This window comes from Anguilla rostrata, chromosome 6 (genome assembly GCF_018555375.3).
Source record: "Anguilla rostrata isolate EN2019 chromosome 6, ASM1855537v3, whole genome shotgun sequence".
Lineage (NCBI taxonomy): Eukaryota > Metazoa > Chordata > Actinopteri > Anguilliformes > Anguillidae > Anguilla > Anguilla rostrata.
Window position 1 is genome coordinate 21,068,056 of NC_057938.1, and position 19,340 is coordinate 21,087,395.

General features: G+C 46.3%; 1 protein-coding gene across 2 annotated transcripts in view; it reads right to left on the reverse strand.

Moving 5' to 3' along the window:
* Nucleotides 1–383: 383 nt before the first annotated feature.
* LOC135256807 (protein ECT2-like) overlaps nt 384–19,340 on the reverse strand; it is a 32,759-nt gene continuing 13,802 nt past the window's right edge. Inside the window, exons 11-25 of one of the 2 annotated variants that reach the window (XM_064338964.1) lie at nt 18,427–18,489; nt 17,629–17,851; nt 13,326–13,447; nt 11,584–11,703; nt 11,387–11,455; nt 10,827–10,937; nt 10,279–10,375; nt 9,605–9,686; nt 9,332–9,410; nt 8,054–8,173; nt 6,837–6,975; nt 4,826–4,980; nt 3,228–3,335; nt 2,836–2,940; nt 384–1,174 (exon numbers count right to left, since the gene is read on the reverse strand). In XM_064338964.1, the coding sequence (XP_064195034.1) occupies nt 1,085–1,174; nt 2,836–2,940; nt 3,228–3,335; nt 4,826–4,980; nt 6,837–6,975; nt 8,054–8,173; nt 9,332–9,410; nt 9,605–9,686; nt 10,279–10,375; nt 10,827–10,937; nt 11,387–11,455; nt 11,584–11,703; nt 13,326–13,447; nt 17,629–17,851; nt 18,427–18,489 (1,683 nt within the window). In that variant the 3' untranslated portion in view covers nt 384–1,084. The remainder of the gene's footprint in view (nt 1,175–2,835; nt 2,941–3,227; nt 3,336–4,825; nt 4,981–6,836; nt 6,976–8,053; nt 8,174–9,331; nt 9,411–9,604; nt 9,687–10,278; nt 10,376–10,826; nt 10,938–11,386; nt 11,456–11,583; nt 11,704–13,325; nt 13,448–17,628; nt 17,852–18,426; nt 18,490–19,340) is intronic. The other variant, XM_064338965.1, reaches the window with a different exon arrangement.

The window sequence follows — 19,340 nt, forward strand, 5'->3', positions numbered from 1 at the left end:
TACATTACTAACTCTGCCCGGTTCCTTCAGGTTTCGGACTGGTATATAAGATATATAAGATATATACTACAACACGGTATATAAGTGTGCAAATGTATTCAATACATTTTTTTATAATTGTTTTTTTTTTTTTTTTGCAACTGGTGCCGTGCCACAGAGTCCGGATAACTGCATTAAGAAGTACCGTCAGTTCGTGGCTCAATAATAATTACAAAAACAAGAACACAAACATAGTGTGAAACCAATTTAAACAGCTATAAGATGACATCTCTATATTGGTCTTGTCACTTCAGTTGTGAAGTAATGCGCAAATTACCCCCTCAAATGACTCTACTTGTAATACTTAATGCCAAAGAAAAAATAGCATTCATTTTGACAGCCCATGAAAAGACAAACCACTAATTCTTTTATTCAAAAAGAGTAAAATATGTTTCAGCTGTAATTAAATTTCCACAACAGAAAAAAAGGATTCATTTTAAATGACATTTTGGAGCTTATTTTTTTAACTCCTGACAGTAGTAGAGTTTCATGTAACATGCAAAGCAAGGCGTTTCCTTGTGTACACAGATGTGGGACATCACATTGGACTGACAATCTCCCTAAGACAGTAACAGGTATTGCACATTGGTTAAAAATGATAACGTATAAAAGAGAAATTAATATATTAAAAGATATATTTTTAAATAAATACTGCTTACCTCACCTTTTGGCAATAAAAGAACAAAGACATTGATACTAGCAGGCTTGTTCCCAATAAAGTTCAATATTCAATATTATTGTTAAAAGGGTTAGCTTGAGGAAAATATAATATGCTACAGCTATCAAAAGACAAAATAATTCAAAGACTAAAGCAGTCAGTTGATTGTGATGAACACAAAATTCATGTGGAAAGCAACAGTGGAACACTGAACACAAGACTTCAAAACACAGGACTGTGTTTCACGTTAAGGAATGGTGTTGGCTTGCCGGCCAACAACTTCCGACACCTACAAGACGCTATCTTCTGTACCACAGTTGATTATTAAATTGCATAATATACCGTAAACATATAAAACCTATTTAAATTTCCATTTTTCACATAGTATCATAAAAGGTGACTCGTAGAGCGACTGTAACTTAAGTATTTCCTCTCAAACACTGAAGGAAGGTCCACCATTGATGGAGAATGGAGGTCCTACAAAGAGAAGAGACAGAAAAGTAGCTGACAGAATCAACTTAACCTTTAAATTACAGTAGTCATCGCAACAATGGCTTCGCTCAAGCAAATAAGAAAGCGGTTTTGTTTTATTGTAACCGTTCAACATGGGGAAGCACAGATGACAACTCTAAATGAGCCAGTAGTTTGCATACCTACGCACATGGAAATCTTTGTATTTTCAAGTGAAGGCACCTCCACTTAATAATACAATAATATTGTAATGGTGATTATACTATTATCAGCTGAAATAGCTTTCACTTATTTTGACTTAGAGTAGCAGTGATTGTGTCCCTCCTCGTCATTATTACATAACAATGATTTTTAGATCACACCTTTTTTCTGTTTCCTGGATTTTTTAAAGAGTTTTAATGTTTCTTGGATTGAATATGAAACACCTTCAGTCTAGTTTCATTCAATAAAATATAAAATGCACTTAAAAAAAGGCCAAATGCACTTGATAGACTAGGGTATGAATGACTGCAAATTAATTTATCCCCCTAATACTTACAAACATCTAAAATGAGCAAACTGAACACAAAGTGTTTTCATACATTTACCATATGTTAAATGGTAAATGTATGCACAAAAATACCAATCAAACTATGGCTTAGTACTGCAAGCATGGCCCATACAGTGTGGAATTTGCAAACAAAAAAAAATGGCCAATGTAATTGACCTGGAAATGCAGCGGTTGGTGATTTTTCACTTTATTATCAATCATAGAATATCAAATGAAGTATTTTAATGGAAAATGATACGCTAGTCAGCCCAAAGATTCTGACAAGCAAACTGCAGTGGGCAAAGTGTTTTTGGTTTACCAGAGAACCATTGTGGCCATTTAGTAATGGAGCATTCATGCTCGCTAGCCTTTTTTAGGACTGGCTGTAGAAATCCACACACTGGATTATTTGCACTGTACTTGGGAGATCACAAGCCCACTTTTCGTTGTACTTGTACTTGTGCCATGTACAATGACAATAAAGTTGAATTGAATTGAAAAGTAGCAGTTTTCTGGAACCCCCTCTTCCTTTTTGCAATAAAAGTTCAAGCAGACTAGGTTATATTTTACCAAAATACAATCGCTAATAAAGCCTTTGATACATTGCCTTTAGTTAACATTCCAGTTCTTTCCTTGCGCAAAGTACCTACATTTAATACACATCGTGCGGCTCGGTTCCTGTTCATTTAAAGCCATTGAGAGGCATTTCACATACCGGCCACATAACTTTATTTCTGTAACCTGCATGGTATTACGGCTAAATAAATCAACAGCGTTCCTCCCTACAATACAGGCAGGCTTATGGCCGAGCTCTGCTTTTTTCGGCCAGTCACACGGTCCGCGAGGTCACCCGGGCCGCGCTCACGGCACGAGCCTGACAAGCGAGGCCACGAATGAATTCAGCGGATTCGGTCATCCGTTACGGTCTTCCCCCAATCACTCCCTCCACATCCACATCTCATTACGAGCAGCAGCCACGTGGCTCACACAGGAGTGCGCACTGAAATGCACCTGCTTTCTCTCATACAAATACATACGCTGGTGGAAAATCTGCACGTAAAGTTAGGCAAACAAACACGCACACTCACACACACGCACGCACGTGCACACACGCACGCACGCACGCACACACACTTACAGAAATCTCGTTCCTCCTCTCGTGGCCGCCCGCACATCCGCCGGCCGTGAGGGCCCTCTGGAGCTCCCGTTTGGGCATTTTGTTCAAGGAGAGCGCTTTGGTGACCTGAAATGACCACGCACACACACACACACACATCTGAGCGCTCATCGCCGCCCCGCTTTAATGAGAATCAAACCTGGGCGGCGGCTCTCTCCGACGCGCGGGAAGCGCGGTCAATAAACGTCCGCGCGGAGGAGATTAGCTCCGCTAATGGGGCCGTCAACGATTTCTCTCGCTATTTAGTTATCCGCTCGCCCATTATCGTTTGCGCGAGCCTCAGAGTTCCGATCGACGCGGAGGGTCCCCGCCTCGGTCGTGTTTTTTTTTTTTTTTTTTAGAACGGCGCTCACCTTCTTGGACGTCTTCTTGATGGCCCGGGACGCCCGGCTCAGCGTGCTGTCCATGTCCTTGGTGCTCACCTGGAGGGAGTCGGGGTCGGCGCAGCGAATCAGCACGTCCTGCGCCGAGGGAGGAGGGTGAATATACGGAGGAGGGGGGGCTTCGTTTTTTTTTGGTTTTTCCCCCACAACGAAAAGTTAAGACGTAACTCTAGACGTAACCGCCGTCGGGAGCGGCCGGGGACCGCCTGCCGTTTCGAAACGCAGCGGGAGTCGCTGAAGTAATAAGGACTGGGAGCGGGGGTGGGACGCAACCATCGCCCGGAGGGTAACCGCGACGACGGGAAAACGGAGTAAAACTCCACAGACGACTAACGCCAGCTGTTATTTGTAGACGCTACCTTGACGTTTTTATTACAATTCTTCCGAGACTTAAGCGCAATAAAGGCAGACCGTGCCTGCTGAGGAGAGGAGAGGCGCGCGTTAATCTCTGAAACGTTTAAGATTCCAGTTCCACACGCACTCCGCAGTGTATAGTGTGTGTGTGTGTGTGTGTGTGTGTGGTGTGCACATGTTTCTCGTCGCTTGTGTGCATGTGCGAGTTAGGGCTGGGCAATATACTGCGACGATAATCGTCGAACACAATAACAATCATCGCCTTGATAATTAACTCATGCAATAAGGATCAAACAGCAACATTGCCTTCCCTTTTTTGTCTTTTTCTTTTTAATTATAACCGATGTGGTAGTAAACATTCAAACAGAGGCTGGGGAGAAAAAAGCACATCACCGGTATTATCTATTGGGTGCTGATAAGACAGCCAATCAGCAGTAAGGCCTTTCAGCTTCCATATGACGGAAAAAAAAAAAAAACGCTTCACAGGATCACATAGCTGTACGACCTTGCTGTTGATTGGCCGTCTTATCAACACCCCCATAGATAACAGCGGTGACCTTTTCTTTCCTCTGGAAGCATTTCACACATCCTCTGAAGTTTGGATTTTTACTACTGCGTCAGGTATAAATAAAAGGAAAAAAGACGAAAAGAGGCAATATGCCACACGGTGGCGATGATCGTTATTGCATTTCATAATTACACCAAAAGTATGTGGACATCCCTTGGTCTTGGGCTGCTTTTTATGGCCCGGGCTAGGCCCCATAGAACCAGTGAAGGCCTAATATCCCAATTGGTGCCCACCCTCACTAATGCTCTTCTGGCTGAAAGGAAGCAAATCCCTGCAGCAACGCTCCAACGTCTAGCATAAAGCCTTCCCAAAAGAGTGGAGGTTGTTATAGCTGCAAAAGCCAACTCCATATTAGTGGCCGTCATTTTGAATGAGATGCTGGATGTCGAGTGTCCGCAAACATTTGGCTATGTAACGTATCTTTGCGGCATATGGCCCAACCCATGCATGAGTGCAAGCGAGCGTGGGCGAATTGGTACACGCGCGAGTTTTCGTGATAGTACGTGCGCGAGTATGTGTGCGCAAGCATCAGAGCGAACGTGCTAGAGTGGCGGGTGTGTGACCGTAGCTACGCCCCGTTCCGCTACGCCCCGTTCCACCCGAGTTCCGTCCCCGCGGTCGTTCGACGGCCGCCGGGTCCTCTCACCGCGTCGGCCCTGCAGATGGTGTTGGCCACCTGCCGGCACAGCGTCCGCAGCCAGGGGGCCTTCGCGGCGTCCGCGGCCGCCAGCTGGAAGCTGAAGAGCTGGTGGTCCTGCTCCGTGGGCAGGTGGACCAGCAGGGCGAAGGCGTTCTGACACTCTGTACCCCAGACACAGAGAGAGAGAGAGAGAGAGAGAGAGAGAGAAGCACAGTCACCCCAAAGACAAACCAGCCTCTTACACCAACCAAGTTAACGGTGGTCCCCAAACCACCACAGTCCAACTTAATAAACTAATAACTTTACTGTAACCCACCCCTGTAAAATGCAAACAACTGCACACACACCAACAGATGCACAGCAGGTGATTAGTGTGCTGGTTAATTTTACTGGTGTGAACGTTTTTTGGAAAACGTTACAGTATGACTCCCTGTTTGGAAGCCACTGAACTAGATCAATCTACCCAACGCTGCAAATTTTAGATCATTGCAGTTACAGCAGTAAAAAGTCAATGCATTCATTTAAGGACAAAAGCCCATCTTGTGAATTTTTTTTTGTTTTGTTGATATTCCATACTTTCTTTAGGTGCTCCCCCAAAGATCTCTGCATTTTCTCAGTGCAGTACAAAAATACTGAGCATTTCTGGTCGTTTAACAAGTCTGTTCGGCATTTACTCATGGGCTCTCACCCTGAACTTAAAATGACTCATTCAACGGTCATAAAGCAAGTTCAAATCCTCTCGCGACACACGGTCCAGTTAATGAACGACTCTGATTCTTTTCGTTCAGACTGTGCAGCCGCCCTCGCCGTGTTCACACAGAAGACTGTGTGTAAGGCTCAGCTCCTCTCGCTCCGCAATAGAATTCAGGTCAGGCAAAGTCAGTTAATACGGGGTTGACCCCTGACCCCCCCCCCCCCCCTCCCCCCCGAGGCTGCCTTTCATTTAGGCGACCACGGAAAGCAAACAAAAAATAAAGCCGACTCCCCCGGTTTCAATGGAGAAAGAGAGAGAGAGAGAAAAAAAAAACAGGGCTATTCTCCAGAGGTGTCGGCCTTGCATCTCCCGCTACAGACACAGCAGTGCGGGTACAGAACAGGGCCGTGTGAAGCAAGGCTGCTGAACATATGTTAACAGGATAGGACGAGTATCAGCAGTAATACTCGAAACGTCGGCCAATCCACTTGGTATTGAAACGTACCGGAAATGGGCCATGCGAGTCTCTACCTTCAAACACCGCATGACGCGAAAGCAGCGCCTGTAATGAATTCGACGGAACCGCCGCGCTAATCGCAGAGCCGACATGGCGGTCGCATCGCGGCTTTGGCTACACGTTTTAGCGGGATCGCGGCGCGCTCGCTAACGCCGCCGGATAAGGACTTCCCCCGAAAGATTAAGGGAGCGGCGGGCTAATGAAACATCGGCCAACGCCGCCGGGACATAAAGAGTCTGAATTGATGGCCGCCGAATCGGTTAAAACGGCCGTTCATTTACAGCCGCGGCGCGGTTCGGATGCTAATTAGCTTCCGAGGGGAAAGATAATGGAGGCGAGAGATTAGGAGACGGATCGCCCCGCTGCTATTTGTTGACTGTTAGGCCTCCGAGAAGAATTGTTTTAATCTCATATATACGGCGACTGCTTTTATCCGGAGTTTATGCGATCCTCGCCACGGCAACCATCGCGAGCCACGCAGAAGAAGAAAAAAAATGCGTAATTCCCGGTACTTGAGTTGTTGAGTCGAGCCCCCCCCAACCCGCAAACCCCACCCCCTATCCCCCGCCCCCCGCCCCCACGCACCTCAAGTGGCACTGCAGCCAGCCTCTCTTGAATATTTGGCTGAAGTGTATCTTGGGAAATTAGTCTGCGCAAACACACGAGGCCAACTAAGGCCGTCGGCCGACAGAGACGGCGGCGAACACGCGCCGAGTCTGACAGCCGTGCCCTAAGGGGACCCTGCCCCTCGGGCAACGGGAACCCGGAAGCGCACCCCCAAAACCCCCCGAAACCCTGAAACCCACCTTCCGTCTCCCGCAGGTCCAGGACCCTCCTAATCTGGGACAGGGGCATGAGGGCCACGTGTTTCAGCGGGGCGGGGGCGTGCGTCTGGCTCGACGGGCCCCGGAATGTTCCGATCCCCCTGTGCCTCTTCCTGGCGATCTGGGGGGGGGGGGGTGGGGGGGTGAGGTGGCCAGGAGAGCGTCATGGTAACGGCCCTCCCGCCCACGCCACTGAGCATACTCGTTTGACACCACGACTGGGGTCAGTTGAACTGTACTAGTTTAACAAAACAGTTTAGCAGTTTAACATTCAACCAAATAAATTACCCTTTGCAACAAGTAACAGCTTACGTATGAAAACATCGTGCAATATATACAGTCTGTATATACATTAAACTTGGGTCAAATATCTATTTGAAATACAGTCTTTAGATGCCAGGAGAGAGAGGACATTTTTTTTAAAAATAAATAAAAAATAAAAGTCCTCCTCCATCCCTCACAAGCCTTCCCCCCGTTAAGAGTGTGGGCGAGGTGAGGGGGGCTGTAGGGGCTGTGGGGGTGGGGGGTGCGTCAGGGGACTGGAGCGAAGGCGTGATGATCAATAAGGTAAACAGTCTCATTCATTAGCGGGTCCGGTGCTGACCCGGATTCTGGAACACCGCGGAATATAAAAGGAGAGGCTCCCCCCCCCCACCACCCCTCCCTGGGGTACGGGGGTGGCCGCGAGTGAACGATTAAGAAGCTCGCGTGGGGCAGGGGGAGGCGGGCGGGCGGGCGGGGGGGCGGTGGGGGACACTTCGATTTCTCCCCCCCCCCCCGCCTCCGCTCATTACCTGGTGGGGCCCGACGCTGCCGATTCGGGGTGACATTTCGCCGGCAGCTCCGCTCGGCTCCCGCATAATGCCACGCGGCTAATTAGCCGCCTCACAATAGCTGCACCAGCAATTCGCCGCGCGCTCATAAATAATGAATTGTCCCGGAAAAGTGCTGCACTTTGGCCATTGGATTTCCTGCATTGAGCGGGCTTTGCAACCAGATGAACACTGTGCACTTTCATATGTGGGGTGTGTGGGGGAAGGGACAAGAGGTAAAAACGATGAGTTCATAGAAAGGGTGAGCCACTGATACCCCCCGACAAGACAGATCAGTGAAGCAGTGCCGCCGCGCCACGGCGGAAAGGCTTCCGGGAGGCCCGCCCCGGTCGGAGCAGTTAGCCGCGCGGCCGCTGAGCGTCGCACCTCCAGGCAGTCGCTGAAGAGGAACAGGGTCACGTGGTCGCCCCGGTCGCAGGGCCGGTCCCCCAGGGCCACCGTGTCCACTCTGCCGACCAGGCTGCGGTGCGAGGACAGGAGGTTGGCCTGCGGGGGGAGAGACGCGGAGAGATTATCGGCCCCCTGATCCTGCGCTCGGAAAGAAACGGAGCTGGTCTGGGATCAGTTTTATCCTTCAGCTCATAATGGATAAGATAGGAATATGCCCAGGGCGAATCGGAGCCCAGATCAGTGCCCCGAGACAGTTCATTAATACGGGTGCTGATCTAGGATCAGTTTGACTTTTAGGCCGTAATAGATGAGGTTAGGATACGGACAAGGGAAACGTTAGCCCGTATTAATGAAGCTAGATCCTAGAGGCAAGGTTGCTGATCTAGGATCAGTTCACCTTTCAGGTCATAATGGATGAAGCTAGGATACAAACATAGAGGGAACCTGATGTTAGTTCAGCGCTTGTACGGCAAGACAGTTTATGAACAACCCGCCCCCCCCCCCCCAGATTACTCAAAGGCAGTTTCAGGCTACCAGCAGCAGCACCACACATGTGGGAGGTGGGCCTTTCATTTTCCGCCCTTTCTCCAGAGTCCGTGCCTGTTGCCCGAAACCCCCCCGGGTTCGCTCAGAGCCGCCGCCCCCCCCCTCCCCCCCCGCCCCCGCGCCGGAGCACCCGAGTTTCGTGGAACGACACGAGAGCTTTGGACTTTTGGAGAGCACACCCTCCTCCCCCTTTCACCCCGCTCCGGAAAGAACGCCGATATCTCAGTCTCTATAAAAAATAAAATAAAAAGGAAAAAAAGCTACACGATGCCCGCCTCGGGCCGGAGTAAGAACGCGAAACGAATACGCGAAAGGCCGCACGTTCGGAAACGGCGAACGACCTGAAAGCGTGCAAACTGCAAAAAGGCCGAGCGTCAGTGCAGCGGGGTTAATTTCCACTCCGACTGGACAAATTCAAGAAGGGAATTCAATTAACCGGAAAGTTCTCGCAGAACAATTTCTCAGCCCGCGAACCGATTTTCAATTCGCTCGGCGAACGAGCCGACAACGGAATTAACCTCGACCCCCCGAGCGAACCGGGTTCGTCGGTGCGAACGCACACGCGGGCGGCCAAACGGCTGCTCCTGGCAGCGAGCAAACGCGCACGACGCGCTTCATCTGCTGAAAGCATACGCATTAGACCGGGGTATTACAAACACACACACACATGCATAATATATTCACACGCCGCCTGCGCGCTTAGCTTACCGGGCAGCCGTCCACTTCGTAAACCACGTCGAAGATTTGCTTCTGTCCTTCGGTCTTCCTCTTGTCCTCGTTTATGTGTCTGAAAGACGAGCCAATGTCAAACGTAATTAGTTTACGTTACGTAACCGCTCGAATTTGCCGATGCTGACAGCGACTGGAAAACGCAAAACACACAGGCTTCCTCTCTCTGCACGAGGCAAAAAATAAATAAATAAATAAATAAAAAAAGATTCCAGCCAGATTTCTAAATTTCGCGAGCCGGTGTCCTCTTACGTCATGACCTCCTTGAGCGATTCGACGGCTTTTTCCAAGGTGACCTTGTCAGGGTTGTCCTCCGGAGTGTGCTTCTTTATATCTGCCAGAGGAGGAGAAACAAGCGCGTGAACATGCATGCGCACACAAACGCACAATATATAACAACGCACAACACAATCACTTTCTCACACACACACACACACACACACCCCCACACGCGCACACATTCTAAATAACAAGCACAGTATTACACAAGCCAAAACCCTGAACTTGGACTTATTTTCTAAAATCTTTTTAAGCGGCTCATCTGTGGGTGTACACCAGATGCAGTGAATTAAACTGACATTTACTTATGACCTCCGTTTCAGTCTAAAACTCGTATACCGTTCCGTAGACAGCAGGCAGCACATCTTTTGGAACGCAGCAGCGGGAACTGCGCTGCAATACTGGACGGCGAGGAACATAAAGTTTGCGCTCGGGGATCAAGGGGAAGGCATCGCCGGCGTCCCGGGCGCAACAGGAAGTGACATCGATCAGGAGTTATTAGAGGCGCCGACGAGGCGAAGGTACGCGGGCGGGGGGGGGGGGGGGGGGGGGGGGGGGCGTGAGGCCCGCTCCACTCGTGCGCGCGGAGTCCTTGAGCTCCGCTGCGTTCCTGAAGGGGAGGGGGGGGGAAGGGAGGGGGGGCTCACCGTTGAGCAGGAGCACGACGCTAGGCAAGCGCTGCACCGGGCGAATCAGCAGCTCCGCCAGCGTCTGTCGCCCACACTCCGGCTTCGCCTGGTTGATCTGGAGATATAAAAAAACAAGCCCGCGGTGACTCATTCGCACCCGCCGCCGCCGCCGGCCCGGCCCCACCTCCTCCTCCTCCCCACCACCACCACCACCACCGCAGCCGCAGCGACCGAGCGGGGGAAAAAAAAAAAAAAAAAAAAAAACCCCCGCCTACCCGACACGCGCTCTCGCTTCCGTTCGGCTGGACCGCAGCGCGCTCTCTCCGCCGAGAAGCTACTTTCGCTGTGGGTTTTAATTTTTTTTTTTTTTTACAAGGCCGGAGGAACTCGCCCGCCAAAGCAATTTAAGGAAGCGAAAAACGAGAAGCGAACGAGAGAAAGACTAACGGCGCCGGGACAAAGTGTTGAGGTTCAGAAGGGCAGTTAAAATGTGTGGAGGTCTACCGTTTGATGTGCAGGGGCTAATTGGAATTGATGTGTTGAGTGATGGATGCGAGAAGTGGCACCTTCAGGAAAGCGTGGAACCTTGGTTTCAACCGCTCGCATCTCACAATGGTCTCTTTGCTCATCTCGAAGAAGTTGATAAACTGTGGGTAAGCCTTTGCCAAGTCCTTGGACTGTGAAATGAACAGGACAGAGAACAGCAGAGAGAACCGATTTTAAAAAATTTGACACGAAATCTTACTGAAGGATTCATTAAATATGGCTAGTTTGTGATTATAAAGTTTTTCATTACACTTAATCCTTCACCTCTTCACACAATATTATTGTAAAATACCACACGTTGTCTTGATTTATTAAAACCATTTTCCAAGTCTCTGTGATACTCACATCTGCAGTTATAAAGCTTTAAATAGAACACTACATAAATAGTTGAGGATTGGCCAGATTTACCATCTGTGCAAAGGGGTTAATAAAGCTCAGTGGTGTATATATAGTATAGTAAGCGAAAGTACACATTAGAATTGGCAAGCTTAATCAGTTTCTTCAACAAAAAAAAAAAATATATATAACAAAAGCAGAGATACGAGATAAATACTTTAGAGCAATACATCATTATACTTACATATTTCAGAATGATATCCCCAACACTTTTCTCTTCAGACCAGTCAATGAGCAGATTCTCCAGATCTGCCTAGCAAACACATCAATTCATTATTACACAAACAACCACTATACACATTGATATGACTGCATTTAATTGACTTATTTAATGAATTTGAAAATGATCAAGAGCATTTAATATAGATTTTTTTTAATTACCTTTATCCTTGTATGCACGTCATATATATCAGGGATACTACCAAAAATGGTCTTGATTTCTTCCTGGGCCAGAATTGGGCCTCCGACTTGTCCTTCTTTCTCCAGCGGAAGCTTAAACAGCTAAAGATAAGGTGCATTTCAGACAATTACACAGACTGTATTTTTAAAAGCCTTTTTATGTTTCGTACTTTTACCGCTAATGCTCCCTTTTTATAAGGCTGTTGCAATTAGCAGTAATGAAGTGCCTGTAATTGTGTGAGTTCGAGCTATAGCGATGGCCCTTGAAAGTTTCGGTCTCTTTAGCGAGAGCTTAGAATTATGGGATTCTGTCACTGCCAAAAATAAGTTACTGAATGCACTTTGTTGTGTCTCTTTGCCATACGAGCATTTAAACCTTTAATACTAACAATGGTATAAAACAATGCTAATTGTACCCGGCTTGGAAATTATACTGCTCGATATCTCATAACTGTATTCTTAGCACATAAAACAGTGCAATTACAAGCTCTTGAGTTGTTGCCGCAGTATCACTTTTGGTTGGAGACTCAGCAGGCGAGCCAGGTAATGGCGATTCACTGATCAGGGGGATTGGGGGGGGGGGAGCTGAGTGCACACGGGACAGACTCAGCGCGCCGCCGTCGATCGAGCACGCGAGACGGACGAGCGACAGGCCCAGTCGCTCCCTTTGCTGGTCAGATCTCTCAGGCCTTCGTCTCAGCCACAGTTCAGGGCAGTGTTTCTCAACCGCGGTTTTTTTTTCATCAAAGCCAATCCATTGATCAATTAAGTTTGTTAAGAACGAGTGAAAAAAATTCAACCATAACTGTGTGGTTACATGTATTTGTTGGCAGTAAACTCCATTCATTTTCATCAATTAAGTTTGTTGAGAATGAGTGAAAAAAATTCAACCATAATCATGTGGTTACATGTATTTGTTGTCAGTAAACTCCATTCATTTTAGACGGTTTCAGGTTTGCACACTCAGCAAATCGGACACAACTGATTTCACCGGTCACTTTCCATCTGAATCAAATAAAAACAGAACCTCTTTCAGTCAGAATCATTTGCCATATAGTACACACAGCACAGTAAATGAAAGCATAAATTGGTCTGACTGATTTAAATTCCCAGGATGTGAATATGGGATATTTAAGATGGAAAATATCTATGCCCTAAAAAATAATGTGGCTTCAAAAGGCTAAATCATACTTCAATAGAATAGTAAAAACTCTGATTAGGAACAGTTTGCGCCCAATTACGAACAATTAGCAGCTCATTACAATACAGAGCTTGTTACAACGGTTGAAACAAAAACCAGTATGCACAGTGGGTCCCCCAAAAACCCGGGTTGAGAAACTCCGATCAAGGGTACGTTCACAGTAACCCAAATACGGTTGCAAGTCCTCTTTTTAGAGCTTCATATAGCATGTTCAAGTTCACACGCAAGAATGGGAGCAACGACCGCAACAGTTAGTCAAGTCTGCTAGAAGCAGGTAGTGAAACTGCTCTTTTAGGCCAGTCAATATGCAAATGAGCGTGTGTATGAACGGAAACTGCATCTGACTGCTGGTAGCACACAGTGGAAAATTCGCAATAGCTGGTTAGCATCACTTCATGTGTGGCATGCATGAATTGTTCACCATTTTGTACATTAACCGTGTGAGTTGGAGACAAATACAAAGGTGCACTTCTGGGAAGTCGTTATCTTATACGCTACTGTAGCCTGTGTCCAAGCTGCGCACCTGTAGGATGGAGGTGAGGATGTCCACGTAGTTCCTCTCCGTCTGGTACAGCTCCTTGGAGACCTGCCACCTCGCCGACGTTTTCGCGGGGGCGCCGCCGTTTTTCGAAGGCCTGGAATGTTCTGCAGGGGCCCCAAGCGGCACCGGAGAAACTAGTTAACGCTTTTGAGAAGAAATACCGTCAGGCCGGGCTTGAGAAAGTGCACTGGTTAATGATAAATAAAAAACAGCCAAGCACTTCCCCCCTATTCATCTTTCTCGAGCCCTCATAACAGTTATGCCCATGAGAGCATTTTCCTGGAAAATGTTTTGTCTGGAAAATAAATGGCAAACACTACCGAACAGTGTGAGGGCCTTGTTGCGGTACATTTTATTGCATTATTCCTTTATCAGATGTCCTTCTACAGGAAAACACTCAAAGATCCATTTTACATAAGTATTGATTTATACACCCAGATACTTACCGATACGTTTCGCTTTTTGTTTCTAAAGCATTTGGTGCCCTAACCGCTATATTACCCCTCCATTTTGTTTCAGCGTTTTGCTCTGTTGTATTAGCATTGCACTGCTCAAGGCTCAGTGGAACACTCAAGTCAAAATACATCATTTGATATGCGACATAATACACAGCACTGTATAAAGCATAACAGAGATGTGTGAGGGCAATGCTTCCAAGCTAAGCCCCCCCAGTTCCCGACTGCTGATGACTTAAAAGGAACTAGGGCAGCTCCAGGCTGTTTCTGTTAGGCTCTGGGCTAAATGTGATTTTAAAAGCAACCTTATCAGTCAGAGCTAACAACTCAGACATACAATAAACTAATTATAGATCTAATTACTTCCTTATTGTGGCTCAACTTCCTCTTTAATTACAACAATCTAGTTCACTAGTTCATTTTTGGCTGGACCACAACAGCGGGGCCAGCCCTGCAAATGCGAATGTCTGTGACTGACTGAGTGAGTGACTGAGTGAGTAATGAAGTTACACCATTGGTCGGCCAGATCACGTGTGTTAGGTCCAGCCATATACTAGGTTTTGACCAGGTCTTGTTATTCATTTGTAACTTAGGTGACGGTGACTGAGCCTACATTAGAGGTATGGGTGAACGGCTCATTCCCATATGTAGTTCTTAGCAGGCTAGCTACCGCTCCCTCTGACTGCGACGTGGGACTTCTCATTCAGACTGCCGCTCACAATGAATGAACGTTTCGACTTGCTCTGGACAGCTGGAGTCCAATTCTTCAAAGCTCCGCAGGAGCTTATAAACATGGCTTATAAACATCTGCCTTTCATTCTGTTCCAAAAATTCTCTGGGAACTCATCGAGGATCAGTGGTACTAAAACAAAGACGCTGTATTAAAAGGAAGCCAAACCCAGGGCTCTCCAACAAAAAGCCTTGCCCTGGAGAAAGGCTCCCAGCTCCTGTAGGCCTGCATGTTTAGGGGTAGACTGCATCTCGCCGATGAGAGCAATTTGGTCCAATTAAGTTTTTCTGAAGGGAAACATTGGCCATATATACAACAATACATGATGATGTTTGTTAGTTACATATGAATGTATTCCTCATTGTCTAAGACAACTTTCCCAACATTTGTAGGACCCAGCTGTTCTGAGCGTTGCCTGTCCAATGAAGAAAAGCATTATGGGAGGGAAATCAACTGACCTGGGGTACTCACTAGCAACCATCCTCTCCTTCTCTCACCAACGTTTCCTTTCCCTGTTCTTCCTCCTCCTCTTCCTCTACAAATAGGCCTGCATGCAAACAACGCTACATCCATTAGCTAGGCTGTAGCTCTCTGCATTGGGGAAAAAGACCTCTTTATTTTGTTCTATGAGGGGCATTAACCTTGGTATAGCACATATATACCAATTTCCATTCTGTCCTATGAGGATATGGCCAAAAACAAATAAATTGCATCACAAGTTTTTTTCTGTTTGGGTGGTCCCCTACACATATCATGGTATTTTGTAGTAATAAATTAATTGTGATGACATTGTTAAACAAACAAAAGTTTTTTGATTCAACAACTGTCAAATTTGACATCAGTCAAGCACCATGTTTCCTGATAATCAGGAAACACTGGGTCACGTGTTGGCAAAGTTGAGCGTGCATACGCACCGTCTTGCTTCATTCTATTCGTTCACGGCAGTGCATCGCGAGACCGTTAAACCGCAGAATCTTTCAGAACGGATATCATAGTCGTTGAACACCTAGGCCGCTATGCGACCAGCAGGGAACAATCATAGGTCTCGCGAAAATATAACGGGGGGGGGGGGGGAAATAAAATTCACTTTTTACCGCATTTCTACTCCCCTTACACTTCAATACGGCCACAAAAGCCCTTCGCCGCTGGTTGCCCATTTCGTCGCCACGGCGAAGGCCTGCGGTTTCCAAATGGAAATGGGGAGCGTCGTGGTGTTGACAGAGGCTGGCAGGGCCCGCGGGCCCACGGGGCAGTGAGCAATTCCAGCACACTGAGCATGAGTGACTCCTCCGGAGTGAAAAAGGAAACACCGCCCGGCCTGCTTGCACTTCAGAGGACACGGACACTCGTCTGCATTCCCCTCAGCTCAGCAGACCAAGGAGCACCAATGCAACTTCTCAATAGCGGGAAATTTTTTTTGAATATTCGGATAAAAAAGTATTCCAAAAAAATTATAATAATTCCAATAATAATGGCTACTAATTCTTTAAATGGTAGCCTTGACTGCCGGGATGCTGTTTTGAGCTTCGGGACAGTCAATCCTGCAATCATGGAAGGTTTGAAGACATTTTGGCCAGCCTCTAGTTGGTCGTGAAGAGAGTTGTTGACATACCCCCAAGTGAACTATCCAGTCTGAACTGCCATCATTTCAAATGCCTAATCTTCACAATGTGACATGAGAGGGACAGTGTGTTTTGATACAGGCAATTTTCTCATGATCTATACAGTGTCACATGATCTATGCAGTGTTACATTGTTACAATGCTGGGCTGCTCTGTTGTTCTTATTAGACAGCCGATACGTGCTTTCTCTCTCCCCTCCCCAATCATCCACTCCTCTGGCAATTAAAAGACACTCAGAGGCTCTTATCTATGCACACAAATCTAGGGTGTCGGGGTGTCTCTGCCCCATGGAAGGTTTTATTACCCCTCTGTAGAAAACACCAGAACACAAATCTGCTCAGTGTCAGGGCCCAGCACACCATAGCACTGGGCTATAATCGCCTCATGGGTTTGAAAGCCCAATCTCTGTCAATGTGTCGAAGAAATTCATTTTTTCCATCCACGTAGGTAATGGTCGGCAAGGCCGGCCAGTTTGGTATTGATATTTTTGAGGGTGCTACTAGAGAAAAGAGCAAAGATCTATGTTGTATGACTAGCCTTGAGGCAGAGTCATACAACATTATTTGCACGAGAATGAAGATTTCAGTACTGGCTAGACTTTTCTTTTATTATTATTTCCAAATGTCACCTTCGCCGTCAAAAGCACGAGGAAATCTGCCATTTCGGTTAGAGGAATTCAATAGCTAAGCTAATCGCCACCTAATTCAATGGGTCTCTTTAAACACAGACTGAGGAATAAAAGTCTTTTGATAATATTATTGAGTTTAGTTCTGCTTTCAGCATCTTAAGGTTACATTTTTTTTACGAATGGTCATTTCATAAATGGACCTGACCCACCCCCACCCCTTCAGTGCTTCAACTCAGTTGAGGTTTCATTTTTTGAGTTGTTTTAGAGCGGAGGAAACTTCTCTTCTTTTGTTTTGTGATAGTTCCTTGGTTGTGTGTCTGTTCTAATATTTCCCTCTACCTCATTTTCTTTTGTTCCTGTTGGACACTGAAGTTGGACGGGTATTCTCTAGGTCTGGGTCACTGGTCTCTAATAGGCCAAATATAAGATTGAGTTTGACTTGCCTTGAAAAGATTTAAATTAATATTATGATCATTTAAATAATAATTAATCATTTAAAAAGTCCAATACTTTAAGACATGTATGGCATTTACTAGTTTGTTGCTTGTTTTGCTTGAGCTATCTGTTAAAGGGGGACACTTATCAGTAGACTGGGTTGTAACCAAAGTGCCAAAACCAAAACCATGAACAGATTCTGCTTGCCCAACTGCCTCCAATCAGAGCAGCACCTAAGTGATATCCCCATTTGGATAATGAAATAAACGACTGACTATTAGTTAATTAGCAAAGCACAAGCCTGGACGTTGAGTGGATCTACCCTGGAGTGTGAACTTTGTCAGGCTGAAATATAGTGAAGTCATGAGGCGCGGTGTAAAGGGAGCACAGCGCAGCGTGTAGAGCCGTGCCTGACCTCTAGGGGCGCCGCCAGACTCCGGGGTGTTGGAGACGTCCAGCAGGGAGCCAGCGGACGCCGGGCGCTCCAAGGAGAGCCTCTTGCAGGGCGGGAAGGCGGAGGCCTCGGTCTCCCTGGTCAGCTGGGCCAAGGCGTCGCGGAGGCGGCGCTTCTTGTGATGACCGCGCGGCGTGTCGAGCGACAGCAGGGACGCGCACTTCTGCATGACGGGGCTGCCCGGCTGAGACAGACAGGTGGGGGGACATCGCCTGTGACTTCTATTGAATGGCTTATTGCACATTCGAATCTGTTTAGTTCGGTACCTATAAATGCAGTGTGTGTGTGTGTGCATGTGTCCATGCACGTGTGTGTGTGTACATACAAATTCTTTCTGGTATGCCATATTTTCAGAAAAATGACACAAAGATAGTACGCTGTGTAACTCTACTGCATCTGTTTTATTTAAAATCAGACTGAAATATATGCATGTGTCATTGTGTGTATACCAGCCAGCCACGATCATACGGGGTAGCCATCACATTAAATTCTAAAATATAATAATGTTGTTTGTTGACTGAGGCAAACAGCAAGAATCAGTCAAAAAAGAGAAAAGCTATTTTTTGTATACTTCACAATATTCCTTTTACAGGCTAGGCAGGCCATTTAAAAATGTAAGGCATGATGTACTGTGAATAGACACGCTACAGATTTTCACTTAACATTCAAATCCCAAGATGATCAAGTTCTACTAAATGGTTCATGTATTCAATGCCAAATGATACATTTTCAAACTTGATGCAGAAAAGGCTGTTTTACCTTTTCGTACAGATACATTGATTCCTCTGCTCTGGCATCCATCTGTATACAGCCCCAGAACCACTGTGACAAGAAAAAGACACATATTATAAGCCGGATGATTTTCACATCAAAATACTTCTTTATGGATGATTTGCCATTCTGAAGACAAATGGAACAGACGTTTAGAAAACTAAATCAAATCTTGCAATGATGTATGCATTATTACTAATGTATGCATTTGTCGGAAATGTGAATCCAGTTCAGTAAATAGCTGTAGATGCAGTAAGATACAGCGGAGACACAAGCGGATGAAAATGACATTGTCTTAAAGGAGTAATAAACACTAAATTATATTTCTAAATCAGAGTATCCTGTCTCTATTTGAGTCTATTTGTCTTTCCTAGCAGGCTAGTTGGCCAAGTCTAGCTGTTTTCTCATTTTAGCTAGCATGGCTAGCATGGGTTTCACTTTTTTGCATCTGTGGCTGTATGAACACCAACAAGTCACTCACAAAATTATGTTAAGACTGCTTCTGTAGTTGAATCTTTGCAGCAGAACCGTTTGATAATGGTCAGCTAGCTAATGTTAGTCTATTTTTCATGGTTGTGGATCATTGACACGGTTCTTTACCGGGGACGTAAATAAGATAAGATGATGTCAGGGAATGATACAGTCGGATCATTTGTCCACTCTGCAGTCGCGTAAGGACAGTACTGAAGTCCTATTTGGTTTCTCTTGCCAAAAAACCCTTGGCTGGTCTTTCAAATTAAATTTCAAATTAATTTGCTGACATTGTAATAAATAGCAATTAGGTTTAGCTTGATCTACGGTGGGTCCCCATTCAGAACAGTAACAGACACAGGATTTTTCCCCCTTTCTTGTTTTCTTTTCTTTCTTTTTTAAAATTTTTTGACAGGTGCGGGATTGTCTTC